Genomic DNA, 27,983 nt, shown 5'->3' on the forward strand with positions numbered 1-27,983 from the left:
TCGAGCCATGTAGGCGAGCGGGGCGCCTCGGCTGTGTGCTCGGAGCAGGGCGCTTGACGTCAGCCCTATGAATATTGCACGAAGAAGCCGGCTGGCCAGCGCGGCGACGGCGGCGGCGGCGGCTCGATGTAGGCAGCCCGGCCTCTTCCCCGGCGGCGGCGGCGGCGGCGGGCTGGAGCGCGGCGGGCAGGAGGCGCTGATCGCCGCCGCTTGGGAGCAGGAGGAGCTCCGCCGCTTCCTGGCCCAGGGCGAGCGTGGCGGCCGGGCGGGGGGCCGGGCGGGCTTGGCGCTGCGCGGCGGCGGCGGCGGCCCGGCGGGGGAGGAGGAGGACGTGCTGGGCTGCGCCTTCCTCCCCCACCGCCAGGGGGCCCCCGCGGAATGTGACCTGGGCGGCCGCCACTGGGGCAGGAGCCGCGGGCGGCTGCCGGGCAACTCCTGCGCCGCCGCCGCCGCCGCCGCCTCCTGCGCCCCCTCCGCCGCCGCCAACTCGCTGCCGCCGCCGCCGCTACCCGCCGCCCGCCTCCCGCCGGCCAGCATGGCTGCGAAGGAGCGGCAGAAGAGCCAAGTGACCAAGGAGAGCGTCACCCTGTTGCCTTGCTTCTACTTCGTGGAGGTGAGTGAGCGCCAGCCGCGGCCCGCCCGGACACTCCCCGCCTGCCCCGCGCCCTGCTGGGCTCCCGGGACGAGCGGCTCCCCAGCGCCCACGTGGGTTGGGGGGGGGGGCTGCCTGTGTCAACGGGCCTGTCGGAGCCAAGTCTGCCTCCGGAGCTTTCCATGGTTGTGGTGATGGTGGTTGGGATGCTTGGCTATCATGGCTGGCACGAAAACCAATGACTCTGCTACTCATCTATAGTCGTCTGGGAGGTTGGGAGTCATCTCAAAAAACTGGGAGGGATGTTTCCACCACTGGCCTAAGAATATCCCTGCCTCGAGTCCCTCCTTCTTCCCAGTTCTTAGAAATTGAAGGGGATTATGCCAACGGTGTGGGAGGGAGTAGCTTGGTGAGATCACGTCACGTGCACTGGATCATCCCACTCGGAGGGAATGTGGGTACCCTACGAGTCAAGCATTAGCAGAGGAAATGGAAATGGGAACATGGTCGTCAAAGTGGCACTTCATAAAATATTCTCCTTGCGTGTGTGCGTGTGCATATGCACACACACACACACACACACTCCCAGTGAAGGTGAAAGATCAGTTATGACTGCTCTTTGTTAAGATGCCATCAGCCAGGCTGTTTCTTGACAGCATAGGGAGTTAAGGTGCTGGCTGCTGCAATGTGTTTCTTCCCAGCCAAAAGGCCAATCAAAGGATCTTTGGTTTCAGACATTGGTTGATAGCTCAGCAAGCAAGTGAGGACATGGATGGTGAGAAAAGACCTGCATGTGTTTGTGTGTGTGTGTGTGTGTGTGTGAGAGAGAGAGAGAGAGAGAGATTCCATCTGGTTTTCCTTAAAAGGCAAGTCAACAGTAGAGGAGTCCACCCCTCAGGTCATACCTGCCTCACTTGACCTGGCAGGATAGCTCCGTCCAGAATGACAAACAGGCATTTCCAGGATGTGTCACAGATTAGTCGCACTGCTCACATGGTATTTAAGGTTGTTGGAATTGGCATCTGTAAATCAAGAGTGGTATTAAAGGACCAAGATTAAAGGTGGTAACCATTGATTCTTTCAAACTTGGGCCTGATGAACTGCATTCATTCTCATGATTATTCAATGAACACAAGGTTGTCATAACTACCTGCAGAAGCACAAACATTTAGCTGAAAAAAGACAGTTGAAAGCATGTGTGACATGACTTCTGAAGGGACGGTTAGAAAATGTTGGGACATTTCAAACTATGCTTCCTTCTGTGAGAGGGCAGCTTTTTTGGAATGGATGCTCCCTACAAACATAAAAGTGATGTCTCTTGGGTTTTTCTGAAGCACCTTCTGTTCTAATGAGGAAAAAAGCTCACTGGTTGAGCATCTGCTTGGCATGCAGAAGGTCCCAGGTTCGGTTCCCAGCACCTCCAGTTAAAAAGTGTAGAGAAAGATGGAGACACAGGAGGGCTGCTGCCAGTCTGAGTAGACAATACTGACTTGGATGAACCAACTATAAGGCAGATTCAGGGGTTTCTTAGACTGACTCTTTGCACTGGGGAAGAAGAACGTAGGGAAAATGGGTGGGCATTTGCAGGTATCACTCCTGAAAATGGGGATAGGTTGGTTGTGATAGAATTGAAACAAAATGGTTATATCTGAATCTATTGTAATGTTGCCCTTGTGTTACTGTTTATTTGCTTTTAGCATCAAGAGGTTTGCCTTACTTGACCAGTGTCTTTATCCACAAGATGGCTGATAGTGATGAATGACTAATGTCTGCTTGATACTTTGGGGATATTTAGGGAATGATGCAGACCATTTCAGACAGACTATATCAGATGGTCATCACTAGATGAAGCCCTTTTAGCATTGCTGGTGACTTCATTTCTGTCCAGTATGATGTGACTGTGTTCTGGTGCCTGTTTAACCTGATGTGCTCCTTTTCTGGAACCACTACATAACTAATCCAGCTGCACAAGAGCTAGGTTAATAATATACATTAAGTAGGATATCTCAGTCTTCATTCATGGATTTCCTTTGTGAAGTAGACAAATGGAAAGAGCAAAACATTGCTCAGAAAACTACTTCTCATAGGTCTTTTCTTGGTTTTCATTTTGGTCTATTGCAGTGACTTAAGTCCCAAAATTAAGAGTGCCATGCTAAGCAGAGTTACTTTAATGGTCTTAGAATGAGTGCAATTTAGGATTCCATTGTAAACACCCAAAGGCCCCCATTTTCCTTTTGGAAATGTTGGGGACCCTCAAGCTGAATGGTGTTCATTTCCATTTGAAGAACCCCAGGTATACATGTTAATGAAAAGCTCTAATTTTGGTTAACATAAACTAATGTTAACTTCTAAACTAATGTACAATTTAATACTATTTTATTATCTATCACTAGGCAAAGAAATATCACTATGTCTAAGAAAGACATAGCTAGATGTACCTTTTGGCAAATCTTTAGAAAGTATGCATGGCAAACAGTGCATGCCCCATGGATGCCTCCATCCTCTTGTAAGACCCAGCATTCTGTTGACATTTCTGACACTGTCATATCCCATAGGAACATAAAGTAAGCCATGTTGGATCAGGCCAGTGACCCATATTGTCCCACACTCTGTCACACAATGGCCAAAGCTCAGGTATCATCAGGAAGTCCACCAGTGGAGCCAGAACTCCAGATGCCTTTCCAAGCACCAAGAACACAGAAAATCACCACCCCAGACACAGTGTTCCATCTACACTTTGTGGTTAGTAGCCTCTGATGGACCTCTGCTCCATATGTTTATCCAATCCTCTTGGGCATCACCCTTAAGGCAAGGGATTCTTCCCTCAATACATATCCCATGATGCCTGTTCCAGGGGGTCTTTGCCATGGGACATCTGGGACACCTGCCCTTGGTTGGGAAGGGCCCCAACGATGCATGGTCCTGCCCCCCCCCCAATTGAAAGGGAAAGAACAGAGCTGGCTCACAGCTGTTGTGCATGCTTGGGCAGCTGCCTCAGCAGCACCAGTGCATGTATGTCCCCTCAGCAACAAGGCCCTAGTGAGGGGTGGTGGGGGTACAGAGAGTCTGGGGCCCATCCTGGATTTTCGCCTAGGACCCCAAAATCACTAAGACACACCTCCATCCCCCCGGCCTATATACCAGCATTCTCTCTTGTAGCTCCCACCTCATGGCATAACGTGTGCTAGAAGCTCAGGCATGCTCCCACGTGTTTTCGTTTCACAGAATGTACAAAACAGAATTGTTCCAGAAGGAATTTTTATACAGGGCTTGAGGTTTTTCACCTCTTTTGAAAATTTTAAGCAGTTCTGTTGCTCTGTTGTTTGCACTAATGTGTTTTTTTCCTGGTTTCATTGTATAATTCAGTCTCAGCAAGAAAGGCAGACTATTCTGTCCAGTATGATGTGACTGTGTTCTGGTGCCAATTTAACCAGATCTGAGAGCCAGTTTGGTGTAGTGGTTAGGAGTGCGGACTTCTAATCTGGCAAGCCAGGCTCAATTCTGCACCCCCCGCATGCAGCCAGCTGGCTGACCTTGGGCTCACCACGGCTCTGATAAAGCTGTTCTGACCGAGCAGTGATATCAGGGCTCTCTGTTATATAAGAACCAACTCTTCTTCTTCATCATCAATGAGTTTCTAATTTGTTTAATATCTTGCCTTCCATCCAATTGCTGCCAAGGCATCTTTGGGCCCAGTTTAAGCAACACTGATCTATAAGATTCAGAACTGGTATATAAGTGCTCAACTCAGCTTTGCCCACTGTCTGGCTGCCATTTCATCTGAAGCCTGAGCACAACCGCTTGGAAGGATAGGATTATGTAGTCACTGTAAAAGGTAAAGGTATCCCCTGTGCAAGCACCGAGTCATGTCTGACCCTTGGGGTGACGCCCTCCAGCGTTTTCATGGCAGACTCAATATGGGGTGGTTTGCCAGTGCCTTCCCCAGTCATTACCGTTTACCCCCCAGCAAGCTGGGTACTCATTTTACCGACCTCGGAAGGATGGAAGGCTGAGTCAACCTTGAGCCGGCTGCTGGGATTGAACTCCCAGCCTCATGGGCAAAGCTTTCAGACGGCTGCCTTACCACTCTGCACCAATAGTAAAGAGCCACGTGGATAGGAAACATGGCCCACCCAACTCTCATGCTGGCTTCTGCAAATCCCCTTGAACCTTGTTGGGTTGAGTACCCATTTGCTTTGCTGGACTCACCCAGAATGGCAGAAAAAACGAGAGGAGGGGGAGGAGGTACTAATCATGAAGGTGATGAGAGTGAGAGCCCAAACCAGAGTGGACAGCCAAGAGATGGAACAGGGGAGGGGAGGGGGGAGCCAGGGCTGGTGGGAAGGACAAGGAGGGAGACAACATGACTCCCACCCCATAGGTGTGCCTGGATCCCCCGTTAATATCCATCATAAGTCATACCCGCTTGGAATCTCTTTTTATTCCTCTCATTGTTGCTTGCAACTATTTAGAGGTTACCTAAACCACAACTTAAATAAAAGGCCTGGCCCTTCCCTGTGATCGACATACTTTTATTCACACCTACTAACTTCTCAAACAGCTGTTGTTCAAGCAACAGCAATGGGTGAGCTCCTTCCACTCCTTCGTGCTGTTAAGCACAACCGGACCGCTCTAACAACAAGGACTGTCTGCATTTTCTGTCTTCAGAGTGTCAGAATCCACCTTCTATTATTAGTATGGCCACAAAAGTCCCCCACCCCACCTCATGCATTGAGATCTGTCACAGAGGAAAGTTTTTCTAAGACAATTGTGGTAAAAAAAAACAGTCCTTCCTGACACTGCTATACCCTTTCAGCCACTCCCACCCTGTTTGGTAGCTGAGACTGAGAGCCTGGGATTGCCCCAGAGGTCACTCCTGCTTCATGGTGAATTAGAACCCGGCCCCTTATTTCCCAAGTGTTTCCCAGTCCACTACTTATTGCACCCACTGGTTTCCTGTAGATAGTAAAGAGTCAACACTAAGAAAGGGATTTTGAGAGACAGTGGAGATAGGAATCTTCCCTGAGGCAAAACATCCGTGACATAGAAAAGAGGAGGGGAAACCACTGGGGGGAAAGGAAGCAGGGGACTGGATAAGAAATGAGACCAATTCAATGTGGCACTGGAGAATTTAGAGATCACGGAAATAACTGAAGAGGGGATCGGGTATGAGTTTGGCTCTGTCGGCCTTGAAAGCAAAGAGAAATGAAGCAGAGGGGACAGAGGGATGATGCACCAGGAGCCTAGGGTTGCCACCAGTGGGGGATGAGGAGCTTGGGTTGCCAGATGGCCAGGATACAAATGGAAGGAAGGAAGGAATTCATCTCTAGTCTGGAAAAGAGTTGTAATTTTGGGGGATCCCCAGATCCTACTTGGAGGCTGCCATCCCCACAAGAGCCCCTTGGAGTAACAACCTGAAACAAAAGGACAGGAAGCTCTGGGAGGAACTGCAGTGCATCTTGAGATACCAGAGGAAATGACTTGTTTCATGAGTTTAGGTTTTTAAAAGGAATACTATACTCCTGATGGTGGCAATAATCCTACCACAAAGATGATAAGGAAAAAAAGCAATGCAAATGGGAATCACCGTTCCTTATGCTTGCTAACAAAAGGGTCCAACTGGTGGCTATGATCAGATATCTTCACTGGAGTCACTAACGAACTCAAATTCACTCACATTAGAGTTGCTAATTCATTCAAAGTGGAATTTTGCGCAAAGGTAGAATTCTTCTCAGCCAAACATCAATAGGAACTGTGCAGGTGGTTACAAAGAGTGGGATAACACTGCAGTAATTGTGAAGGGGTGTTAAAGTGTCACTAAGTATAGCCAAAAGGGGAATTCAAAAGAAAAAAATTGGAAGCTCCTATTTTGGTTAGATTAGCAACGCTGGGGGGGGGGGGGGATGAAACTGTATGCATCTCTAATTCTAAAAAGCAAAGCCAACTCAAAACAATATACACAGACACAATGTACAAATTTGATTACCTAACATCCACAGTTAAATAAAATGTTTTAAAAGATATTGATGCATTTAATAAATTAAATGCATCAAAGATTTTTAAAGTTTTAGTAACTTTTCTTGTGCCTCAACTGGGCAGACTCTGTAATCTTGGAAGTATTCTAAATCTTAATCAGTTATTTATTTCTCTTTCTCTCTTTTTTCTCCTTGGAAAGCAAGATCTCTGTCATTTCTTGGTGATCAAAGTGATGGCAGCTGTCAGGATTTTTTCTATCCATTTCATTATAAAGTGATTGTTCTCTCTAAGAAACCCAATAAGGAAGTACAAGGGATTGGTAGGAACTGTTGCTGTAATAGCTGTTCGATAATACTAACTTAAAAAAAAACTTATTCCTCTCTTTGGTAAAACATCTGGTCAACAAACAAAGATAAGAGTGCATATCACCAAGGGATATCTTCCCTTCAAGTGCTGACCATTTTTTTTCCATCCTAAATGTTCTCTTAAAGGGCTTGATGCCTCCATAAGAGACAGAGACAGATTGAGTGCAGGGGTGGCAGGAGATAAATTTCCAGTGGGTAAGAAGCATGGATTAACTCGTATCCCTCCATTTTCTGGCAGCTGAACAAACCTCCCATGTCATTATTCAGCTAGCTGGTTGCTTCAGCTGAGGAGTATCTTCAGACAAATTGCTCCATCATTGTTTCTTGAGAAAGATCATAAACAGGACACATGCTGAGCTGCAAGAAAGAGATCTTTATTCTACCCCTTGTGAGGCCTCAGTTTCATGCTGGATCCTTGCGCTTCCATGCTACAGGTGCATTTGTGACCAGGGATAATGAACATTCTCATAAGAACATGATTGGCAGGCAAGGTTAACTTGGATTGTACTCCCTCATTCACATGTGGGGAGCTCCTGATCAGGCTGACTGGGTGATTTCTGCATTGCACCAGCTACAAAGCTAGGTTGACCTACAGGGGCAGGTTGCATGCTGGTAATAAGTGACCTGTCTGCGTTGCAGCTTGTAGCTGCTTTTGTGCTGGTCACAGGCCATGAACTAAATCATCTCAATCACCAGTGGAGAGGCACATATCCCCTGGGGTCATGGTCAAGTATTTCAAGTGACCTACTTGCCCAGTTCAGAATCACTCCCAGTTCTTCCCTCTTTGCATCTTTACAGATGGCTGCATCTTTTAAAGAGCTCTTGTTTGGATCCTAGAGTGAGAAGTCAGATATTGACTTCAGACTGAGTTGCCTGTACCCAAGGTAATCAAAGGTTCTCCATAAAAAAAAATCCTGGGTCTCTTAGCATCATGGATTAATTGTTGGGAATTTCACAGAATCCTCCTGCGTGTCACCTGTGCCCCAGGAAACAGCATTCCTTCCAGCTAGTCTTAACCCAGAAACTGTTCAAGGGGGCTGCCTCGGAGAGGGGGGATTTTAAATGGCAGCCATTTTGTGCCCTGTGAGCACTGTGCTCCTCCTTGTGTCCCTGGAAAGATGCCATGCTGGACTAGAAGAATGCTACTGGATGGCACTGGAATATTTTCTTGACAGACTGGTCTGTTTCATTTGACCTAATAAATAAATTTTGATTATTAATAAACTACCATGATAGACTTTTCTCTATTCTTTTTCCATGCATGAAGAACTATGAGCAGACATCTGATTGAATATTAATGAAAATGACAATAGAATCCAGGGACTCTTCTTAATATCACCACAACATTTCTTGAATTACAATATGGAATTAAAATGATAATTTTATAGTGGTTACCCCTGGTGGATACATTATTAGCATTTAGCATCACAGTAACTAGTGGCAGCTATCAAGAAAGGATGAAGAACCGGATTGCAAAGTTACACTGGCAAACACTGAATGTACAGGGAGTATATACCTATGTAGTAAGTCTCCACTGTATAATCTCAAATAGGTTTTTTCCTTTAATTTTATAAATCTTATTAATAATTGACCAAGGTGACAGTGTCAGATGGGATAAGAGGGGCAGTGGTGAGAAGACAGTCTGCAACCATACCAATGGGCACATCCAGATATATTCAGATATATCTGAGCAGCACAGTGAACTAATGGCTTTCTGACTGTAATTGGTAAGCTGGATGTAAGAGCCAGCTTGGTGTAGTGGTTAGGAGTGTGGACCTCTAATCTGGCATGATGGGTTCAATTCTGCACTCCCCCACATGCAACCAGCTGGGTGACCTTGGGCTTGCCACGGCACTGATAAAACTGTTCTGACCGAGCAGTGATATCAGCCCCACCCACCTCACAGGGTGTCTGTTGTGGGAAGAGGAAAGGGAATGTGAATGTAAGCCACTTTGAGCCTCCTTTGGGTAGAGAAAAGTGGTATTCTTCTTCTTCTTCTTCACCAAACTGACATAGTCAACTACCTCTTTTTGTGACGTACTCAATTGTGTCTGATAGGTTTGTAGACCATTTTCTAATTAGCAAACTCTAATTAATAAAAAGTTTTTTCTGAAAGTATCTACGGATAGTTTCAGCAAGTACTTTGCTCCCAGCCATTCTTTGTAAGATGATGGGTTTGGAGAGGAAAAGACTAAGTCCCTGTCTGGTGTCTGCTGCAAAAGCTGGTGCCAACCAAGGCAGCATCTCAAGTGCCTTCGGGTCTCACAGAAGCAGCACAGCCATCGGTAGATCTGGTGCTGGCTTGAATGCAGGGGTCTGCTGGGAAACTGCAGACTCTCTCTGAGGTTTTGTTCTGATGGTTAATTTCTTAGCTGTCCTTTCCCCCAAGACTAACTCTCAGGCTACTGGGGCCAGCAGGCTCACGTATGGTGACATATCATTCCGTGATAACTTAGGCTACTGTGGACACTCTGGTATCACTTCCCGTTATCTCAGGGATCACCTTCTCCCATACAGACCTGCCCAGGCACTGAGGTAATCATTGCTGGTCCTTCTCCTTTCAGACAGATGGTGGGAACATGAACAGAGCCCCCTGAATAGTGCTTTGGCATCCTCCCGCTCAAGAAAAGCAGCCTCATCTCATTCTTGTTGACATTCTACCCACATATTAAAGTTCTTCTATTTGGAGAATGGTAGTCCCTGGTTATGCTGCTAACAATTAGTTTAAAGTAGTGTTCATTTTACATTGCTGGCTTAATTTTCATTTTAATGACACTGGTCTCGATGTGATTAGAAATTATGCTGCTTTTAACTAGAGATGAGCATGGACCATGTGAGGAGCCAAAATTCAGGCTAAATTTTGGCTGGATCGGGACTTGAGAAGCAACATTCGGTATGCATGTGCTCGCCAAACAAATCTTTGAATTTTGGGGTACAGTTCTGGGATGATCTCAGTAGCTCGGGACAACAAAACCAACCCAGAAAACCGGGTGCAGAGCTGTCAAGCAATGATGGGGGTGGTATTTTTGAGCCTTCCTCCAAAGTAAGATGCACACTGCAGGCTGCCAATAACAGAGCTCCTATCCATTCCAATGGGATAAGAATATATATAAGCCCAAGCAGAGTGTATGAGTCCTCTGTTGGTTTTTGGTCAGAGTTGGAGACAGAGAAGGAAGCACAAACTTTGAGAGCTTTGCTGCATGTGGGGGGGGGGGTCTGTCATGGGCCAGGAAGGCTTACTTTGCTCCAGGTTCCTCTTCTGTCACCAATTCTACTTTGTGTGTGTGTGTGTGTTGTTGTTTAGGGGGGGGGGAAATCAGAACCAGGAAAGGATAGTTCTGTCATTTCTGAGCTGCTTTCCATTTTTGCTCTTTTGGGGACTTTCTTTTTATTCCTCCACACCTTCCCTCCACACACTGGGACTGCCTTGCTTTTTCTTTAAGAGGCTTCTCTGTCTGCCTGTGTACTTGCCTACCTGCTTCTCTTCCTGCATCCTCTCTACTTGGGGGGATTGCTCCAGCCTTGGAGACTTTGGTAGCATACTGCCTTTTAACCAGGCTATTTGATGGCTTTTAAAAAACAAAATATGCTATTCTGATCTTAAATTGTTGCAGCACAGCTTGGTGTCCTGTTTGGTGGGGTGGAAGGACAAAATATATACAGGTAGGCAGTTGCTTTGACTGCTTATCTAACCTGCTGTGACACTGCACTTTCTAAAAGCTTAGAAAAGCTGTACAAACAATTGAAGGGTTAATTCTTCATAGAAACACAGGGCGTTGAGTGACAGGCTGCTCCAAGGCTGTATGAAAGAGCTGTATGACAGGCTGTATGAAAGAGCTGCATACAGAGGACTGAATTAATCAGATTTCTGCTTTGACTGAGAGTGGTTTAACTCAGACAGAGAACTGGGAGAAAGTTGGTAGGAAAGTTAGGAAAGAAGATGGAGACTCTCATTCAGGCTAAAGAGGGGAATAGATTATCTAAAGAGAAGAAAATTTCCTACCCATTCAAACGGAGATAGCTTTAAAGAGTGCAGAGATCTAGTGTGATTAGAATCTGATTTTAGATATCTTCATTTAAAAATCAGTACTGCTGTTCCAAAATAAGGGGTATGGGTACTGGAAAAAGCGTACCAGCTTTCTGGAAAACAAAAGTGTCAGAGAATACTCAAAGATAATGGACTGAAGTGTTTGGGGAAAACTCTCAACATAAAGATTTAAGTCACTGTAAAAGTGTGTACTTGTACTGGATTTACCTCTGAAATATAAACCCCTGATTACACCTGATCATTCCCCATGATGCTAAATAAAATAGTTTGTCATTTTTGAATATGCTTCATGTGCCATTTAAATTTCTGCAGTTGAAGCAGGCTCCTGATTCTTCCCTCAGGTTATTGGGCTGAGTCAACAGCCAAAATATACTGTCAAAGGGTGGGACAGGCAAAGTTCTTCAGCAAAGAAGAAAACACAATAATAGGGTGGCTCAGTCGCAAAAAGTTTAGAAAATTGGAGGGGGTAATCTTGGGACAGTCGAACTATTTTTACTAAAATAACAGGGCATTAACTCAAAGGAAAATGTTTGAAAAGTTCAAGTAACTAGCACCATGGTCAGCAACTAGCAAAAGTTCCCTCTGTGAAACCCCCCACCCCTCCTACTACCATGATAAAAAATGGAAGCAGGGCGTGTGTTTGCAGGGGGGAAATGGTCAAAATACCCTTACCAAAATTAATTTTACTGGGAAATTTTGCTGATTCTGGTAATCATGTCACTCTAGCCCAGATTAATAAAGTGGGTGTATGTGTGTGTGGGGGGGTAGTATCTTATTATCAGGGACACTATTTAGAGAAATGTTCCGGGTGTCTACAGACTGCATGTGATCATTCTTCATGACATATTTCTGCCCCCATGCCCTGACTGCGCAGTTATGCACTTGAGATTTGAGTGTGAAATGCATGAGACCCTTTTCATTCACTGAGAACCTGCAGAGACAGCTGCAGTATATTCCTGACAGTTGGGAAGTGGACCACAACCAGGGACATGGATTTTATTTTTTGCAATCGAATCTAAAATGTGCCCAAGGGAAAAGCCCTTGAACCCTGCTGTTACATCTGCCCACCATTTTTGCCTTGCCTTGACCAAATGACGACTGTATTCTCCAAGGACTGCCCTACGCTAGGGGCCTACTGTTGATGGGCATTCCTGGAAATTGTCAGTAAATCATCAAGACAAGAGTGCTGCTGGGCATGGAAAGGGGACCGCTTGACCGCTGGCACCCTTAGAAGAGTTCCACCCACGATTCCTTTTGACTACAGCCGGGCCTAATCCCCTTCACCAAGCCTAATCTGGGACTCCAATATGGAGGCCACCTTATTACTACAGTTGGGCCTCTTGAAAGATGGCAGGTTTGGGGTCAACAGAACATGTGTGGTGGGCGAAGGGAAGAGCAGCCAGGGCCCTCCTCACTCTCCTGGACGCTGGTCCCTCCCCAGGGAAAGAGGCAGGGGCCTTGAGCACAAAGGGAGCCAAGTGGGCCTTTGCTTGTCGGGCAGGGTCTCCCACACTGAAGCCCGCGGGGGGGGGGGGCGCTCCGGCTGCCGCTTTCCTGCCCGCGCTGGCCCAGTCCAGCGTCCACGGGATGGGTGGAAGTGCACGTGTGAGTGAGGGAGGGAGGGAGGGAGGGAGGGAGGAGGGGGCCGTGCTTGCGGAGGGTTCCTGTTTCCATGTGAGGCATGCACGGAAGCCGTCTCCGGGGCGCGCCTCCCCAGGCTCCGTGCGAAGGCCGGCCCCGGCCACCCCCCGCGCGGCCCAATCGCGCCCGCCTCCCTCCCGCTCCTCCTCCGGCGGCGGCGGCGGCGGCGGCTCGAGCCATGTAGGCGAGCGGGGCGCCTCGGCTGTGTGCTCGGAGCAGGGCGCTTGACGTCAGCCCTATGAATATTGCACGAAGAAGCCGGCTGGCCAGCGCGGCGACGGCGGCGGCGGCGGCTCGATGTAGGCAGCCCGGCCTCTTCCCCGGCGGCGGCGGCGGGCTGGAGCGCGGCGGGCAGGAGGCGCTGATCGCCGCCGCTTGGGAGCAGGAGGAGCTCCGCCGCTTCCTGGCCCAGGGCGAGCGCGGCGGCCGGGCGGGGGGCCGGGTGGGCTTGGCGCTGCGCGGCGGCGGCGGCGGCCCGGCGGGGGAGGAGGAGGACGTGCTGGGCTGCGCCTTCCTCCCCCACCGCCAGGGGGCCCCCGCGGAATGTGACCTGGGCGGCCGCCACTGGGGCAGGAGCCGCGGGCGGCTGCCGGGCAACTCCTGCGCCGCCGCCGCCGCCGCCGCCGCCGCCTCCTGCGCCCCCTCCGCCGCCGCCAACTCGCCGCCGCCGCCGCCGCTACCCGCCGCCCGCCTCCCGCCGGCCAGCATGGCTGCGAAGGAGCGGCAGAAGAGCCAAGTGACCAAGGAGAGCGTCACCCTGTTGCCTTGCTTCTACTTCGTGGAGGTGAGTGAGCGCCAGCCGCGGCCCGCCCGGACACTCCCCGCCTGCCCCGCGCCCTGCTGGGCTCCCGGGACGAGCGGCTCCCCAGCGCCCACGTGGGTTGGGGGGGGGGCTGCCTGTGTCAACGGGCCTGTCGGAGCCAAGTCTGCCTCCGGCTTCCCATGGGGGGGGGGGGCATGTTTGGCTATCATCATGGCTTCCAAGAATCTCATAGAAAGGGATGCTTGATGTGTGAGCCAGTTCCAGATCTATGGCTTTCTGGAGCTTTCGTCACTCGACCAGGTGGAGGACCGAGCCATTCCAGAGAGTGCAGAGGCTATCCTAGTCTCATGGTTTAACCCAAAATGGGAGGGGGATGCCTCTGCTTTTATTGGGGCATGCCCGGGGAAATGGAGTTTATTCAGAGATGGACTCTACAGGCTTCTGTGGCTTTCCCTTTTAGCATGAAGCAGAACACCCACACCTCTTGCTCGTGTACCAATGGGGGAACTGCAGGGTAGCTGCATGTGGAGCATCCCTATGGTTCTCTGCCCACAAGCAATCCAGGGAAGGGGTGGAGCTGAACTTGTCTTCAAAATAGTAGAGCCAGGAGGTCTTTTTCTGCCCCCCCCCCTTGAGCCCTTTTTCTTTTCATTTCATAGCTGAGCCACTATGAGTTATGCCTTGTGACAGCAGTGACTGGAGAAAGAAGGGGGAAAGGGCTGTTCAGGGCTGTGGGCCCCTCCAGAAGAATTCACATCCCATGGGCAGTTCTTTGCTGATGTGACACAGGGAAAGGGGATGGGAGCAGCAGGGTGTTGCATGCACATGGAGCATATGGACCCTGCTTTCACCCCACTCACTTATGCTTGCTTGTGTGGGGGGTGCTATTTTGCACCCCGATGTAGAAATGGCCCAGTATCTGAACAGCTTTGCCAAAAGAAACTATTAAAATATTTTATATTAGCTTCGCAGTTGTTTGCTGATTTCAAATTATCTAGCAGAACATGGTGAAGTTATATGATGAATAGAATAATGGAGTGCAGCTCTTTCCATACAGCATCCCTTGAAGGTAGAACTGGATGATATAAGAGACAGGTAAGGGACATTATGTCGTCTTGCTTCAAGTGTCCCACCCCCTTAAGTGGCAACCAATCAAATGGAAAGAAGAACCCCAGAACACAATTATGTCATAGAATGTTAACTTCCATTGCCAGTGGTGCACCCTACTATCATCTAGTCAAGGGGTAGTCAAACTGGGGCTCTCCAGATGTCCATGGACTCCAAATCCCATGAGCCCCTGCCAGAAAATGCTGGCAGGGCCTCATGGGAATTGTAGTCCATGAACATCTGGAGGACCACAGGTTGACTACCCCTGCTTTATTTGGTAATGGGGACAGCAATATCAGAAAGGGTACTCCCTACACATCCAAAGATTATGCCTTCTGGGATTTTCTAAGGCACCTCCTGACCGAATTAGTTACAGGATGGCCAAAATTGTTTGGGAAAGAAGCAAGTGTGTGCTAGGAAATACAACCAATGAGGCCATGGCCACCATCATGGAATTAGAGTGTTGGTCTAGGAGATGAAATATCTGAATTCACATCCTCAATTTTCAGTGAAACTTGTTGGTTGATCTCGGGCCTGTCATTCTCTTTTAGGCTAACTTACCTTGCAATATTGTTGAAAAGATAAAATGAAGAATTCTTACCATTCCTGTATAAGAAAGTTTATTTAGCTGATTTCTGCCCTGTCCCTTCTTTCAAGAAATTCTGGGAAACATCTTCATCCCCACATCATCCCTGAGAGGTATATAAGACTGAGAAAAAAGTGACTAGAGTTCCTCTTGTGAGCTTTATCTTGAATCACCTTCTATAACCATTATACTGCCCTGGCACTTCAATATGCAAAATGTCTTCTTCTTTTTTTTGCCAAGAAAGTGTTCTCTTACATTGGGTGTTTCAGGAGCAGAATGTTCTTCAATTATTCTGGAAACTGTGTCAACAAGGATTCTCCTTTCAGGATTTACAGACACTTGTGCCTCTAGGAATTGCTCTGGGATCATTTTAGCAACATTCCTGAGATAAACTAGGTCAACCAGTTATCACATTGGAGCTTAATTTCTCTCTCTCTCCCTCTCTCTCTCTCTCTCTCACACACACACACACACAGAAACACACACACAGACGCACACACTCACACATGCATTTGTTTGTTTACATTTAGGTAGATGGGGTTTAGGTAGACATTTAGGTAGACAGAGAGCAGCCATGAGCATGAGGCCCTTGTTAAAATTTGCTGATTTATCAAACCCTTAGCTAAATATTAAATCATCAGGTGAGGCTTTGTGGATTCACCAAAGCTTTGTACCATCAGTAATGTCATAAATTTGTTTAGAAATACAGAACTACGTTTCAAGCTTATAAAACGTTATATTAAAATATATAAAGTATTAAAAGTGTGAATATGCATATGCACACTATAAAACCTCATTTCGTCAAGGTAGTAAATTGATGTCTGTAACATGTCAGGTGATGGACTTATTTATTTTATATATTTTTAAATTTATTGTTAGATTTCTAGCCTGCCACTTCCACTAGCGGCTCGTGGTGGGTTGGCAACATTATTCCCCAATAAACCCCCTAATACATAAATAAAGGTAAAAGGTAAAGGTATCCCCTGTGCAAGCACCGAGTTATGTCTGACCCTTGGGGTGACGCCCTCCAGCGTTTTCATGGCAGACTCAATACGGGGTGGTTTGCCAGTGCCTCCCCCAGTCATTACCATTTACCCCCCAGCAAGCTGGGTACTCATTTTGCCAACCTCGGGAGGATGGAAGGCTGAGTCAACCTTGAACCGGCTGCTGGGATTTAACTACCAGCCTCATGGGCAGACAGCTTCAGACAGCATTTCTGCTGCCTTACCATTCTGCGCCACAAGAGGCTCTAATACATAAATACAGAATACCAAAATGGTGACAAAAAACCTTCCCCCCACCAAACAGACATTACCCTGCCTCAGGGGTAAGAGGTATAGCACAATGACCTGGCCTAGCTGGGTCTTACACAATTAAATACTTCCATGCACAATATTTCTACTACATGCTTTCCTTGCTAGATGTTGGAGAAGGATATTAGCCTAGTCTACTTCATGTCATGCTTGTTCTCTATAGACAGGGAGGTGTATTCAGTCATGGGAGACCCATCTAGACAGATCTTTGCCAGGTCAGTGAGAACCAAACCTTATGCCAGGACCCGAGGAGAGCAGCTCAGCTGGCAATCCCCAACAGCGACAAAACCGAGACCACACCAAGCAGTCCATAGCAAAGTCAGTCTTTATTGAGGATTACAACAGAGCAAGCATCTTCTTCAGGAAAAACACAGAGCAGGGTTATTGACAAAAAAAGACACAAAGAGAGGAAAGGGATTTTAACTACTTGGGCCCCACCCCTAACAACTGTTTGATCAGTAAAGATGCAAAACTAGGAGACAGGCAGTCTATGCATTCCCAGGTTCCTCCCCAGCTGCACTGCCCCTGGGAGTTGGGATGTTTTCAGCCTCCAAGGCTAGAGATAACATTAATATAACATTGGCCAGAGTAGGGCTTCAAAGGGAAGCTGAGGTACACCAAAAGAACAAAGAATCCGTGAGAGAGAAAAGGGGGGTTAAAAACCCTAACCTGCATCCAGGAGGACACTGGAGGTATTGGAATGGCACATGACAAATTTGTTCTATATAAACCAGACATGGAATCAGGGTTCCTGTTGTAAAGGTTTCAGTATCCTAGCTAGATGATTTGTAAAAAGCAAAAGCAAGCCTGGCCTGCCTGCTGTTCAAATTTTGCAGTCATGACAACAACCAACCTTGAGCCAAGCCAGGCTCCTCTCTTACAAAGGCCAGATTGCATTTGGAAAAGCATCTCAGCACCCCACTGTTGTGTTCCATTTATCAGTTTATGTTCACAGTTCTGCAGAAGGACTTCAAGCAAGGACCTTGAGTGTAGTAAATAGAAATTAAATATGAGAGTTCTTGGGACCCATGAGATTAAAGGTTAGGGCAACTAAAGAAGCCACCCGAAACTCAGGTCCTCAGAGCCCCTCAGAGCCCCTGAGAAGACAGGGGCCCACTACTAGCTTTGCTAGGTCAGACAGGACTTTGTACCTGCTTCATTCTTTGAGGTATTGTGGATTTGTTAAGAAGTCAAGGTCCTGGCAGCTAAAACATCACTTGAATATTCCTGTAACAACATAGCCTGGTCTTATTTGTGCTTGGATATTAGGTGTCCTGATAAGGGGTTGCTCTGACTGAACAGGAGAAACCTGCAGCCTACAGGACAGGGCTGGGTCAAGGTATTTTCTCATGGTACAATACTAGCTCCTGAGCTCAGCATGAGCTTGTGGAAAACAAGCCACAGTATTTTTCTTATACTTTTATTTTCTTCAGCATTATATGTATTCATTAGCTCACTGATGACAGTTCAGTCCAAAACTCCAGACCAGCTGTGCTAGAGGGTTTGAAATGGTACTGTATTTACTCAAAAGGAAGACAACCTGAATGTAACAAAAAACCCCAACAACTATTAAAATGTTATACACAACAAGAAAGATTATTGTTGGACGTAAGTGTGACGTAACTTGTATGCAAATGTACCCACACACACACACAGACACTTTTTCTGCATATCAGTGAACCAGCTAGGCTTGCATTTGTATCAATTTTAAAACTAAGGCAACTGATCACTGTTGACCCAGGCCTTATGAAACCGATACGACAGGCTATGAAAGTGATCCCACCCACCTGACCAGCCATATGTACCCCATAGTTATCCTGTGCAGCATTAGACTAAACATTTTCTGTGTTGAGCTAACAATTGTGAGCCACAGTATGGGTGTTTGTCATCACCAGCATCAACAAATTAGATGCAATGTGGGAGGGAGTGTGACAAACACACCCTTTGTCTTTCCTCTCCATGTCCCCTTTCCATTTCCTCCTAAATTCTACTTCCCAACAACAGTAACCTGTGAGCTGTAGGTGGGGGATGCATGTGCATGTATCTTTGCTTGATGGCTATATAGTAGCACTCTGAAGATTCAAGGAGGATAGGTATGTCAGTTAAATATGATGGCTTGCAATAAATATCTCTGAATAGTTGCTGGGGAGGAAGACAGCAATTTAGACAAGCCCCAAGGAGACAATAACAGGACACCACTGGTGGTCTCATACAGCTCTCAGCTCAAGACTGTTCAACACATCATCAGCGACTTACAAGCTCTACTGGAAAATGACAGTTCTCTTTCACAGGTTCTGGGGGCAAACCTTTTCTTGCACACACAGCCCCTGCTCCCAATCTCAAACAACTCCTCCCCCACAATAATGCAAAATCTAATTTGAACATGGTTACTGGTACCGGAGCTTGCAGCAAACCGAGATGTCAACTGTGCTGTCATATATATCCAGGCAACACAATCACTGGACCCAACAACATAAATTACATTCAATAGATCACCTCAAAGTAGCCATTTTATTACAAAGGAACAAGAACAAAATGGAAAGGAGAATTGCTGAAATGCAAGTTATTACAACATTCAGAACAATGGAATCCCCAGGACTCAACAGGGACATTGGCTTCTTAACTCACTATATATGCTAACCTGCATTCTTAATAAGCCCTCAGAAAGGTCAAATGTCCTCTGTTTTTTTCTCTTATTGGAATAATTTATTTGAACAAGTAGGTTGTATGTAACTATGACTAGTATAATGCAATTGGTTTGGAATACTATATATATGCTTTTCTCTGGTCTGTGAACAGAAACAGCTGAATGCTATACTTCAAAGAAATTGATGTTCTGATGCTTCCATGCTTGAGGGGATAGGCATGGGGCAGAAGAGCAAGATCTCAGCTAACTGCTGTCAGAAATTGATTATCTATTTGTCCATTATTCTCTTAATGGGCATATTTATTGTCTGCCAGATGTTTCCCATGCAATTAAATCTCAAGCGAACACAAACAAATCCAAATTGCTGTTTTTTTTCTTATTTATCTCTGGAATCTGTTAGCCATTTTCATTATGCTGTATATTAATTTACTCTCACATTCTACCTATAAATTTGAACTGATTACTTCATACCATAATATTGTATCTGAGGAGGTGTGCGTGCACATGAAAGCTCATACGTTGAATTAAACTTTGTTGGTCTTAAAAGTGCAACTGGACTCTAAATTTGTTCTGCTGCTTCAGACCAACATAGCTACCCACTTGAAGCAATTTAGATTATTATTTTTATGCCCTATTAGTGAATTTCCTGGGGGCATCTGCTTGGCCACTGGGCGAAACAGGTTGTTGGACTAAATAGACCTTTGGCCTGGTCTAATGGCCTGGTCACAACTGTTTTTATATTCCTTTATCTTGGCTGCTGTAAGGGACTGGGGGGGAGGTCCTTCATTGACAGACATATGGGCTGGCTTTCAGTATTTTCATGGGTTTCACTTGAGGCTTTGAGGTTTCACTTGAGGCTTTAACATTGAGGTTGTCCCAGGATGTTCCATGTTAGGGGACTTGGTAGCATGATTATCCAGTATCACCACCCACATGGGTCTGTCAAGAATGCTCAGAGGGAATTCAGAGAGTAGGTACAGAATTGTTCAATGCACATTCCTGAACAAAGAGGACTGACAGCCTGGAAGACAAAAACCCCTTGACACTCTGCAGCTTTTACAGCTGAAATTATTACAGGATTATTATACAAAGGAGTCATATTCATTACATGGATCTAATTGTGGATGCATTCAGACCACCAACTTTCTCTTGGGAGAGGAAGGATATTCTGCAGCTGCTATATATTCATGCAGCAAGGGTTTCAAGAAGTCCAAAGGGTATCCAACCCAAGCTCTGTCCCATTTTAGGAATCTGTCCAGATGAAAATGTGATGGCTTCAGAACTAGTCACAAGTAGGATTACCTGCTGTCCAGATATCTGCGATGACTTTCAGTTGCTTCAGTATTCCCACACAAGCACACAACTTTTCAGATAGTATCCCAATAAACTGTGCAATAACTTGGAATCTGTCTTTTAATTCCTACCTAGCTTTTTAAAAGTCAGCATCCATCTCTCACCTTTTTCTTCCCTTGATAGTAGCCCATCTGTCCTGCAGGCTACAGAGCCACAGCAAGGAAGAGGCACTGTCTCTGCTATAATTTTGTGGAAGTCTTTTCTAGAGTCAACCAGTACTGGAACAGGCTCCCTGGAGTGACTCCTAATGCTGGCATTTTGGTGGATTTCATGTGGAATATACATGCTTCCAAATCTTCTATAAGCCCAGTGTAGCACACTATGCCTCAACCCCATGATGGCCATGTGAAAACAGAATTAGGACAAGAGCTGGCAGTTCCAGAAGAGGGCAGCATGACTCTCCTGCTCTGCTTCTGCCTGCTTCAGTGACCAAAGGACCATTACCACTCATCCTCTGCATGCACCAGGGAAACCTCATGAAAGGCAAGCTCACTAAGAACTTCAAATTATGGCTTGGATACCCTGCTGAACAAACATTTGTGGATCCCTGCTAAAATCTTGTATTTTCTTGGGTAAAATCAAAGAGTAATCTTAACTGAAGACCTGCTGCCATCACGGATCTATCTTGAGAATTTAGGATCCAATTCAGCATCAGTAACATTTATTGGAGGTTTGTACTTAAATCACTGCGACTGAAGTGCATCAAACCAAGCGTTAGAGCAGACGATGACTATAAAATTTATATTAGGGTCAGGACGTCTTATTATATATCTGTCTTTCTTACTGCGTGTATCACAGATCTGGTAATGTCTCCAGATGCATTTCTATGTAAAATATATATTAGCTTATGCTTCTTTCAAAGTGATTCTGGGAACTGTAGTTTGGTAAATATACTGAGAATTCTATAAAAACCTCTAGTTCCCAGAAATAGGGAAGGACACAAACCATACCATGAACAGGACAAAATTTGTGAAAGCCTCCTCTTTATGCAGTGTCATCTCTCTGTTCTGAAGCTTACCACTGAAAGTATATCTTATTGATTTATGCACATCCTGCTAATTTTAGATGCAGGTTATACATTTGTATGCAGAACGAAGTCCACTGTGTTTTGATATGCATATGTGTATCAAGAAAGACAACTGAGAGTTTTTTAAAAAGTTGTCTTAACCATAGAGTATTAAGGCAGCATGCAATGTTTTGATAGTATATTATTACAAAAAAGGACATCCTTTGTTCTTAATAAATTATGCGGTATTAGAATGTGAGAGGAGGGTCTGAATTATGCAAAAGTCTGTTCCAGATGGGCTGGGATTTAGCCTTCATGTGTTGCAAGGACAGGGATTATTATTATTATTGGGAGATTCAGTAGGGAGGGAATTATATGTGTAACCCTTGTGTTCCCAGAATCTGCTTGAAGCAATGCTCCATTTATTCTGCCATGCTTAGCATGAGGTACAGAGGAATTTCAGAACAAAATCTGAATGTTGCGGCTCTTTGGCATGTGTGACAGGTCTTATTTTTGTCATAACCACCTGCTTACATTTTTCTAGAACTTTTTCAGCAGAATAAATCCATCACTAGGTCGGGTTTTGAGTAGATACTCAGTTTCAGCCCCAAAACAATAAATGATATGTTTGATCCATTATAGTTCTGATAGAGTGCCCCTAATATGCACAGAGAACCTCATTCCCAAGAAAATAGCACCCTATCCCTAGCTGATTAACCAATACAAAAATGTTATCTGACTGCAGCTTGGCTGGATTCTACCAGGAATTTCCAGAAACTTCCTATAGGATCCTTTAAACTGTGAGTTCACCTAAATAAACACTATCCAAGTTCAGAGATGATGTTTAGGGAGGGGCATTGTCTTCTCCCTTAATTTAGGCTATATGTGATTATTCCTTAGGAGGACTTGTAATTCTGATGCACACATTTATTCTACACATAAAATCACTATTAAAACAATTAAATGGACCTGTGTATCAGATCTGCCTTTAAAGGAGTTAATTGATATCCAGCATTAATAGTTAGTGGAAGATTCCCCCTGCCTTCCAAACAGGATTCATAGCCAGTTCTTGCTCAAGTTCACCAGGAGTAGATTCAAGAATAGATCTTTAAGACTTTACCCCCCAAAATAATTGTGCTCTCCTTCTCAATCTCTAACCTGTTATTGACATCATACCAGTGACCTTATGCAGTCATCACAAAAAATACATCCTATTGGTTGAATGCGATAAGTAAGGAGGGAGGTCTGTGGAGAGTCAGGCACCTTTTCCTCACTCTCGAGTAAGTATCCCTAGTTCCCCCATCCCCTTCTCCATAACTGCATTCCTAATTTTTGTGCTCTGGATCATAATATGTTCTCACCCCCTTTCTCTCTTGTTAATTGTCACTCCCTTCTCCATCCAGCCACATGAATGCATCCCCTAAATTGTACTCTGAAACTAGTGTTACTCCCTTTATCTTTTGCAATTTTGCATCATTTTCCTCTCTGAAAGAAAATAAAAGCTGAGTTAGAACCTACCTGTTCATGGCTAAGTCATGGCCGTCTCCTGGGATATAAATGGAGCTTTGAAGTAGGAATCTTGCTTCATGAGTTAAAAATGGTTACAGTGGGCAGACAATGAACTGCTTCTGCTTTTGACCATAAGAGTGATTTCTGGCAAAGTGAATAAACCCATGTGATTAACAGTGCAATCCTGAACAGAGGTATAACATAGTTTAGGATTGCATTGTGAGTTTTGTTTTCTACCTATATTTGAAATTTCTCCTCTGAAGGGCTGATGTCCCTGAAGCACTAACCTGCTTGGAAATTCATCATGGAGGGGGTGTTGCTGGGAGAAAAAGCAGGAGGAGGGAGAACAGGTCCTGAGAAAAAGCACACTTGATAGCTGAATTGAGCAGCAAGGTTTCTATGTGCTTCCATCTCAGTATCCAGGAGACTAAGAGCTATGGAACACGTTTGATGAAAGCAGCTTTGGCTCTCGAAAACTCATGAAACTCTGGTTGGTCTGCTGATGGACTTGAAGCCATCTGAACAAACCCTTCCATCACATTCCAGTTTTCTTTATTCTCTTCCTTCTCTAGGACCGATTATCCACAGGCCAGAACACCCGTGCTGGCGGCAGCAGGGAATTGGGGAAGATCCTGGTTATGCACACTGCTGCCTCCAGCCAGGGCCTGACCCAGGCCCTTGGAAGACCGTGTTAATGGAACATGGGTTCTTCCGGAGTCCCAGGACTCCCGAGGGCACAGGCGAGGGCCAGGCTGCCCGAGCCCCGTGCATAATCCAAGGAGCCGGGCTTTTGGCCTGGCTCCTCCCCCAACATACGGTGTCCCTGCAGGGATGCCTCTTGCCCCGCCATGGTGGGTGAGCAGCATGCTGCTCCCCACCATCCTCAGGGCCACCTGCCCCCGGGCCGCCTGTCCCCGGTCCCCCCCACCAGCCGCTGCAGCAGCTTACCTGTGCTCCCAGTGCTTCTGCCCCCACATTGTGTGCGCGGGGCCATTGCACCGCAGCAGCTAGTGTGCACGTGGGATGCCCCACCCCTGTGCGTACTCGGGGGACAGTGGGACTTTTTACCATGGCACACTGGAACGGCGGCAGCCCGGAGTGGCTGCCGCTGTGCATAATTGCAGTAGGTACAGTTTCTAATTAATTTCTTCAATCAGGTTCTTAGACAAGCTCAGGAAAAGTGGTTTTGGGGCATGTTCAGGTGCAAACTGATGTTCCTGGACCTCCCCCTCCCTCTTGCAGTTGAGATCACGTCAGGATTTGAGTCTTGGCTAAGAAAATAAATGAAAAACTACTCAATGGGAGTGTAATTTGCTGAGGAGAAGCAGTGGTGGCATTGACAAGCTATAGATGGGGCCTAGAATTCTCCCAGGATTGTACTTGATCTCCAGACTGCCGAAATCAGTTCCCATTTTGGCTGCCATGCCCCCAGCACCCATTGTCAGCTACTGCCCTGAGTGACGATGGGAGAAGAAACATTAATAAATAAATAAATAAATAAATAAATAAATAAATAAATAAATAAATAAATAAATAAATAAATAAATAAATAAATAAATAAATAAATAAATAAAAAGCTGACAGTGTTGTATGTGGTGCTACATTCCTTCTAGTAAAAGCATGAATTTTTGTCTGAAGTGACATAGTCCTGCAGCCAACATAATGGTTCTCCATGCACCTGCCCACAAACATCTTATTGGTTCCCTAGTTTCCTGGGAGATAATGGCTGCTTTGGAATCTGGATTTTATGGCATTATGCTCTGCTGAGGTACCGCCCTCCCCAGACTCCACTCCCCTAAATCTTCAGGAGTTTTCCACTTGGTATCCCTAATCAATGGGTAGGGAGAACAGTTAAAACTTACCCCCCATGCTTTCCTCACTGCAGATGTATTCTTAATTAGTATTGTTGTTAGTTGCGAAGTCGTGTCCGACCCATCACGACCCCATGGACAATGATCCTCCAGGCCTTCCTGTCCTTCCTGTCCCCAGAGTCCATTTAAGCTCGTACCGACTGCTTCAGTGACTTCATCCAGCCACCTCGTTAGTATTATTCTGAGAAAAAATTAGAATTGGAATTCATATTTTCCCCTCATAGCATCTAGTTTGGCTTTTACTTCTGTAATCTACAATAAGTATCTGTTGAATAAACTCTGTTGAATAAACAGAATTTGACATCTTTACATTAGAGCAGGCTTTATCAACCAGGGTTTTGTGGGTGAGAGATAATAAATTTTTAACATTTTTTCAATTTGTCGTGTCAACCCTCCCTCCTGAATGGCCAATGATAGATCTGGAGGGGGTGGAGAGGGGTTGTGTGTGGGCCTGTACACAGCTATGTTTCCTAACCACATTCTGCATTATTGCAACACTTCTGGGGTTTCTCAAAGCCTGAAGAATTTTCAGGGGGTTCTCAATGGTAAAAAAGTTGAGAAAGGCTGCATTAGAGGGAGGCTCCTTAGGCTGGAGGATACCTTTGTTGAGCGTAGGGGTAGGATATCTCTTCAAATTGAGATTTATAATCACCACATTAAAATAACACTTGGAGGAGAGAGGACATTCAGAACATTCTTAGTGTGGATTGCCTAGTGGTGAATCTATGTCATATTCATTTTGCATACCTTCTGATGACATCAGTCTGTGAGTGGGGATGGGCACAAATTGAACCACAAAGCCAAATACGTTAAAAATGTTGGCCTCTTGGTGGTTCACAAACCAAAGTTCATTACTTACACAAACTTTTTAAACAGTTCATAGCAGTTCACAGTTTTCTGTGGATAGAGTAGAAAACAAGGGGTTTAAAAGGACATCCTGTTCCCCACTGCTCAGCTGTTTTTCACTTTCTTGTTCAATTCCTTTAATGTTTCACGTGGCCAAAACTACGAACCAATGCGAACCACATTTTTCTCATTCATGCCTATCCCTATCTGTAGGGTCAAGAAAATTCCTATACCTAAGGTACTGCCTGTAAAATCATGATTTGTGTATATATTTACACTATCCTTTGCATTGGTTTGTTTTTTTGAAGTAGGTCACACTAATAAACTGGTCAAACATCCTCATTTGGTTCTTTAAAAAGAAAACAAAATCTTTAAAACAAACTCCTGGTTTTTTCATGTATTTAGCACTATAATTAGAACATTTAAAAACATAAAATAGCAAATATTATTGCCTGTTTCATTGCTCCTGTCCTTACAAATAATTGGCATTGTGTGTGTGTATATATGAAATGCCCTTGCAAATATCTAGCATAAGTTCTAATCTAAAGCAATGGGGAGTCGACTGAAGATGGCGCCATAAAAAGCTGGACTTCTGTTCAGCTCTTCAGCCATGCCGAGGGTCAGGAGCTTCTGCACCTGGCTGACCTGAGCAGATACGCAAATCTGCTCGTCGGTCGCCCCAGGAACCGGGAACGGCATCCTGAGGGTCCTACAGATCCGTGGGGAGGTAGGGGGACCGAACTCCCCGGATTAATAGCGGCGTGTGCTCAAGGTCACGATGGCGTCCTTGTCGCAAACAACTTTACAAGCTTGAAACGACCAGCTGACCCTACATTCTTCCCAGACCATCTTTTACCAGATTGACAGAAGCGCTGACAGAAGCTGGAGTCTGCAACAGTAAGAATTGAAAGCTTTCTGGCTCTTCCCTTTCTTTTTCCACAACCCTCCCCCCTTCTCAAGCAATTTACAAGTGAATTCCCTCTTTCGCCGAGTGAGAGACTCCCAGCTAATTATACCCACTAACCAAACAAAGAAAGAACTTAGAAGTTTTGTTGAAAAAAGTTCAGTGGGGGTAACTTACTTGATACGGAGATTGACAAACTGATAATTTGGGATTGCCCGTGCTCCCGCGAGACCGTACAAGACTTTCTGTTTCTAATTTGTGACTGCCTGGAACTATGGAGAAATTAACTAAGGCACAGCTTTTTCATTTGTTATGCGAAGGGAACTCAAAGATACTGAAAGCAGTCAATAAGCTGGAAAAGGAAATCCGTGGGATTAAGGGGGAGCTTTTGGATGGAGCCGATGGCCCGGAGAGAACAGCTGATACAGCTTTGCCAATAATAAATCAAACGAAAACTCAATGCTTGGAAGTTAATCAACAGGAGAGGGAGAGAGCCAGAGATGTAAAAACCCAAAGTACCTTTGAAGAACCTGGGAAAACAGATTCAAGGAAGGAAAGCACCGAAAACCTGGAAGTCTATTCAGAGCAGGAAATGATTTGGATCAGCAAAATAAAAAGAGTCTATTCAAAAGCGACAGCAACCAGGAAGCTATCAGGAGATATTCCTGTGCGACCAGAGGAAGAGATCCAGATTGATAAAGTATTCAGAGCCAACTCAAAGGCGACTGGCAGCAAGAATCAAGTAAGAGATTTCTCTGGCCCTGACAGAAGGACAATCAGAAACACTCTACTATGGAAAAAAACACAATTTCATTTTCTGCGACTACCTGAAGGATGAGTTGAACAATGGAGTATTCTCCTGGCTTCCTGTGGGAAAGACAGCAGCAGTAACTTTTAGGACAGGACCAATATATGAAGGGAACTGACTTTATATCATCTAAGACAATAATAGAATATATCCTTATAATAGATTATACTCTCATATGTATCAACAACTACTTTGCTAAGAAAGATGGTAATAACTCCTAGATCAGGATTAATATGCGATGGGAATTGAATATGTATGTCAATATGTATGCTAAAAGAGGATGACAAACCATACTTCATAGGCATTAACAAGACGGCAGTAGTAACTCTTGGGTCAGGGCCAATTTATGAAGGGGACTGACCTAATATCATTTAAGATAATAACAGAATGTATTCTTATAACAGATCATACTCTCATATGTATTAACAATCACTTGGCTAAGAAAAATGGTAAAAACTTCTAGATTAGGAATAATATGTGATGGGAACTGAATATGTATGTTAAAAGAGATGGCAAACCATATCAGCTGGTCGCTTTTTCTTCTCAATTTTTCTGTAAATGCTTTATATAATAATAAATAACAAAATTATAAAAAAATAAAGCAATGGCCACATTTGCTGCTGTAAGTGGACTCTCCACTACAGCAAT

General features: G+C 45.5%; 1 protein-coding gene across 1 annotated transcript in view; it reads left to right on the forward strand.

Moving 5' to 3' along the window:
- The first annotated feature begins 12,666 nt into the window (after positions 1-12,666).
- The window catches only part of PLPPR4 (phospholipid phosphatase related 4), a 44,980-nt gene continuing 29,663 nt past the window's right edge, over positions 12,667-27,983 (forward strand). Inside the window, exon 1 of the mRNA XM_077332988.1 lies at positions 12,667-13,406. Coding sequence (XP_077189103.1) covers positions 12,861-13,406 — 546 coding nt within the window. The 5' untranslated portion in view covers positions 12,667-12,860. The remainder of the gene's footprint in view (positions 13,407-27,983) is intronic.

This window comes from Paroedura picta, chromosome 4, assembly GCF_049243985.1.
Source record: "Paroedura picta isolate Pp20150507F chromosome 4, Ppicta_v3.0, whole genome shotgun sequence".
NCBI lineage: Eukaryota > Metazoa > Chordata > Lepidosauria > Squamata > Gekkonidae > Paroedura > Paroedura picta.